The following is a 5,211-nucleotide window of genomic DNA, read 5'->3' as shown; positions in this document are numbered from 1 at the left end:
TGAAGCTGTTTGAGACCCTTGCTTGTGGCTATAAGGGATCTGCCAGAGACTTATTCTGACTAGATCCTCTGCAGATGGGTTTTGGGCTCCCACTGTCCTCCTTCTACTAATTTAAGCTCTGATACTTTTCCCTTCGTCATATTTGAATTTTGTTTATTGTCAACTTTGGATCACACAAGCTGGTGTGCTTCTTCCATGTGGACTTAGTTGATTCCTCACTTAGATGACTGCTTGTTTGACTACCATCCTTTAAGACCCCAGACTCTATTCCCATTTGATAGCCAGCACCATCTGCTTTCTTCACCACACGGTGCTGTAGCACCCTTATCCTCAGTGATCATTTTATGAAGGTAAGTATCGAGCAGGGCCACGTTATCAGAACTAACTGTTCTTGGATTGGAGCTAGAGTTGAAGTGGGAGCCCAGAATCCATCTGCTTGCCTGTGGGATGTGCATGACTCACGCATAGACTTTGGCAGCTGTATTATGACAAAATCAAAACCCCATAAGAGCTTCTACACTAACAACAGCAACGAACCAACCAGCAAACAAACAAACTAAAGGCAGGAAAACAAAAACACATATAAACAAAAAAGCAAAACATTGTCAGTCATCCCCCTGGGGTATAAGGCGATCGCACTGATAACTTCATCAGTTTTTACAGTGACCCAGCCCGCCAGACACTGTCCACATGAGGAGTCTATGTGAATACATTTCCACCTTGAGCCGAAACCCATGTGTCGTTGCCCTACACAGGTCAACCTCCTGTTCAGTTGAGTTCTGTTTACCCTAAGTATGGGGATTGGTGCCAGGAGGAAACTTCCTGGATCAATTCTTCTAAGTGCAGATGCCTGCCCAACAGATCAAATGTCATGTCACTGTGAGAGGGGCTTCAAGGTACTAAATATGTGGTGATTCTGGGTCCCTTTGCATCGGACACCCACCATGCCTGGGGGTCGCTCCAAAGTCCAGTGACCACCACTTCCACAGCCCTGGGTCAGTTACTCTCTGCTTCCTCTCCTATCCGAGTACCCCAGTCCTCAGCCCAAGGGTGCGGGCAATTTTGAGACAGGGTTCAGTTCATTCTGCAGGACCTCTATGTTAAATCCTTCTGCTATAGCCCCTGGGGCATGCCATGCTGCCTGCAAGGTCAGCATCCAACATCATCCTTTCCCGTGGTTCACCGCGGATTGAGTAGAAACATATTTGTAATGTCTACCCAGGAAGATAAAATATGGTCCATTATCTAATCATTGTTTAGCCTCCCTTCCCATCGTGAGGTTTATTCTCCCCAATCACCCACCATCCTCACCAACGTAACTATCAGTGTCTCCTACACATTGTAGATGCTCCCCTCCCCTGGTCCTAGCTTGATTTTCCATCAGGGCTCTCCTGCCATTCCTGTGGAGGTCTATTGATTTATCCTAGCCTTGTCTCCATGCTGTGTAGCCTCAAGTGGATGGTCTTCTCCCATTGGCCCCACTCTTGAAGGAGTGACAACAGACCACATGAGGTCTCCTCCTTCAAGGTGAGCCTGAGAATCTTTAAAGTAAATAAAATAGGGTTAAATGTGCTTCTTTTTACTTGCAAGATTGGTAAAACCCCTTTTAACATTTTAATTGTTGCCTAAATTTACTGTGGTATGATTGTAGATTTAATTTTTATCCACATATGCCCTAGTATTCAATGGTATTTTAACTAATTCCAAATTCAAATGGAAACAAATTTTCCAATGGAAATTTATGTTTATAGGAAATGTAGGTTTTTATTTCATTGACTTTCCGAATTTCAATCAGAAAGGCTGTGTTTTTTGTTTTCATTTCAGGTTACAGTTGGCCCATGGTGAAAGAGATGGACGACATATGTAGTGACCTGAGTCAGCCGGTAACATTTCCGGTCAGAGCAGCATTAGTCAGACAGTCTTGTTCGCAGTTACTGTGGCTCTTAGAGAAATCCAGCAGGTATGTGTTTACATAATCCTCCTTTGTGTGCATGCAAAAGAGCGTCTGAGAGACAGACAGTGAATGAGAATTTGGTTATGTAAGGACTGCATATGGGAGACAAAGGCAGAAAGGAGGAAAACAGATTTTATAAGCATTGGCCCCATGGCAGGATTGGTGGTCCTTTATGAGCCTTAACTAATTTATGGGATCTTTCCCTTCTTTTCCTCTCAGAAGGTTTTATACTTCATAGAGGCCCAGTAAATGCTTCCGGGGTTTTGTTGTTGCTGTTGTTGCATTACACATTCGCGGAAAGATGTAAGCAGATAAAATAGTTTCATTGTAATTTCTGAATTTCAGAAGTCTCTTTTCACATATAAAAATTTAATTATTTAACTGTGTAATAAAAATTCATTAGCCATCTACTAGCTATTAAGATATAAAGGGACAGATAGTAGAGCTACTCGGTGCTGTTTTTGTGGGGTCTTGGGACGGGGGGGGGGGATAGATTAGACATTAAGGAGCAGCAAGTGACTAGAAATAAACCAAGATCCCACAGCCCTGATGTGTGTAAAGAATTCTGACAAATAAAGAATACTTACAAACCATCAAGTGGGAGACTCAACCAGATAATCCCCTCCGTTACAGAGCACAGGGGACGCAGACACACACATCATTGGTGGGAGTGTACCCTGGCCAATCATTTCCTCCGTGGGGAAATCTGGCCCACCTGGGAGTTTCCCTCCCGAGGGCATGTATTACTAATAGAGGTGCCGTAAGCCGGAGATGTAGGAGCAGCCATATTCCCAAAGGACTGTTTATAAGAGCAAAAGGACAAGGCAGTTGAATTGGCATGACGAAACTGGTTGGAGAAAGTATAGTATTCCCATACAGTGGAATATTATTTGCCTGATAGAAATCTGAGGATCCTGGTGGCATAGTGGGTCACGCATTAGTTAGACTGTTAGTCACAAGGTCAGCAGTTACAAGCAGGAGGAAGACGAGGCTTCCTGCTCCGTAGAGATATGTAGCTTCAGAAATCCATGGGGGCAAGTTCTACTTTGTCCGTAAGCTCCCTGTGAGTCAGCATTGACTGAATGGAAGCGCATTTGTGTTTGCTTCATTATAAATCACCTTTTCTTTTTTACTTAATATTTTATTGTATTTTAGGTGAAAACTTACACAGCAAACTTTCCTCTGACAATTTTTATACACACCCTTCTGTACTATTGGTTCCAGATTTTACAATGTGTCCAAACTGAACCAAACTTGCTGTCATCAAGTGAGTCAATGCTGACTCATAGTGAGGGACCCCTGTGGGTTTCCAAGACTGCAGCTGTTCATGGGAATAAAAAGCCAGTGTTTCTCCTGCGGAGATGCTGGTGGTTTCGAACTGCTGACCATGTGGATCGCAGTCCTGTGCGTCACCACTTCTCCACCAGGGCTCCAGGATCTGAAAAGAGAAGACCGAGCTCCTTATAAGGATGGGTTCTCCGTCCTTTGTGGGCCTAAGGATCATGGAGGGAACTTGTTAAAATGAGGTTCCAGGCTCCACTCCTGGATGCGTAACCTCTACACCTCGAAAGCTCCTTATAGTGTGTCAGCATTGTCATTATTTCCATTCTGTGTGTTCTGTTTCCATTGATCTAATTTCCCTTCCTGCTGTCTCAACTTCGTTTTTCAGGAAATGTTGACATTATTCATGGGTGGTACTGCTTATTTTGTAAGCCAGTTTCTTTTGTATCAATTTCAGAAATAGTTTCAACTCCATGTTCAAAGGTTATCTTATAGGGATAGGCTCAGGGGTTCCTCCAGTCTCTTTCAGAGCAGCAGGTCTAGATGTTTAAAATTTTTCAGATTTTTCTATCCTCTTCTTCCATTCTCTCTGGGACCTGTCAGCGTTGGAAGCTGGGTACCATCCAGTGCAGCGGTTCTCAACCTGTGGGTCACAACCACTTTGGGGGTTGAAAGACCTTTTCACAGGGGTTGCCCAGTTCAAAACAGTAGCTAAATGACAGTTATGAAGGAGCAACGAAAATAATTTTATGGTTGGGGGGGATCACCACAACATGAGGAACTGTATTCAAGGGTCACGGCATTAGGAAGGTTGAGAACCACAGATCTAGGCTTCTGACCTTGGGTTTGAAAAGGTTGTACTTTGTGTAGATTCCTTTCTTCTTTGATCCTCCTATTTCCATCATTTTCTAATACACCTCAAGAATAAGACTAGCAGTTATGTCTTAAACAGCCACCCCTAACCTTCTAGGATCCCAGACATAACTCACCAAACTGGATATTGAACATTCTGATAAAATCTGTATTAATGTGGATTGACCTCTAAAATATTTTAAGTGAAAAAAAAAATCCAAAAGCAGACAGGTGGGTGTGGTATGTGTCCATTTGTAGGTGGGGAAACAGAGGCTGTATGAAAGCATTTATAGGTGAGTGGGCCTCTCAGGAGTTCAGTCAGTGGCTCCTGGCATCACACTTAAAGAGAATGTGAGATGGTGCCAAATCTATACTCGTCAAGTTCTTTGGCTACAAATACCTGGAACAAAGTCTGGCTAGCTTAAGCAAGAAAAGAGATTTATTCGGAGCATATCAGGCCGCCCACAGAATCAACAGGAGCACTGGAGAACCTGGAAAAGGAACGAGCAGGAAGGGTGCTGGGAGCTGAGAACACGATGCTGTCTGGTCAGACACTGCAGCTGTAGACACTCCCTGCCCCGAGGATGGGATGCACAGCGCTGCTGCCACCACACCGCTGGCAGAGTGGCTTCTGAACCATCCCTGTCTGTTGGGTTATTTCCCTGCAGCCCCAAAGCTCTGACCAGGTTTCACCCCTCTGAGACACCCCCACGCCTGTGGTCTGATTGCCAGGGTTTTGGAGAAAGGACCAGCATTGGGCCCCAAACAAACAAACAAACAAACACACGAACAAAACAACCAAGAGAGAATAAAAAGATAAACATTATTATAAATATATAAAAAATATAAAACTTTGAAACATGTTTGCTTTTATGTAATAATATATATATTTTAAATCACTTTATTGGAGGCTCATACAATTCTTATCACAATACATACATACATCCATTGTGTCAAGCACATTTGTACATTTGTTGCAATCATCATTCTCAAAACCTTTGCCTTCTACTTGAGCCCTTAATATCAGTTCCTCATTTTTCCCCTCCCTCCCCACTCAACCTTCCCTCATGAACCCTTCATAATTCATAAATTATTATTATTTTGTCATATCTTACACTGTCCGA

General features: G+C 43.3%; 1 protein-coding gene across 2 annotated transcripts in view; it reads left to right on the top strand.

The window, feature by feature from the left end:
* Positions 1 to 5,211, top strand: part of FAM151B (family with sequence similarity 151 member B) — a 42,204-nt gene that overhangs the window by 19,270 nt on the left and 17,723 nt on the right. For both annotated transcript variants that reach the window (XM_004703511.2, XM_045285307.1), the window contains exon 5: positions 1,825 to 1,960. In XM_004703511.2, the coding sequence (XP_004703568.1) occupies positions 1,825 to 1,960 (136 nt within the window). The remainder of the gene's footprint in view (positions 1 to 1,824; positions 1,961 to 5,211) is intronic.

This window comes from Echinops telfairi, unplaced genomic scaffold (genome assembly GCF_000313985.2).
Source record: "Echinops telfairi isolate 266 unplaced genomic scaffold, ASM31398v2 ScPeMD7_7469;HRSCAF=8507_1, whole genome shotgun sequence".
Taxonomy (NCBI): Eukaryota; Metazoa; Chordata; class Mammalia; order Afrosoricida; family Tenrecidae; genus Echinops; species Echinops telfairi.
This window is presented reverse-complemented; position numbering and strand designations above follow the sequence as displayed.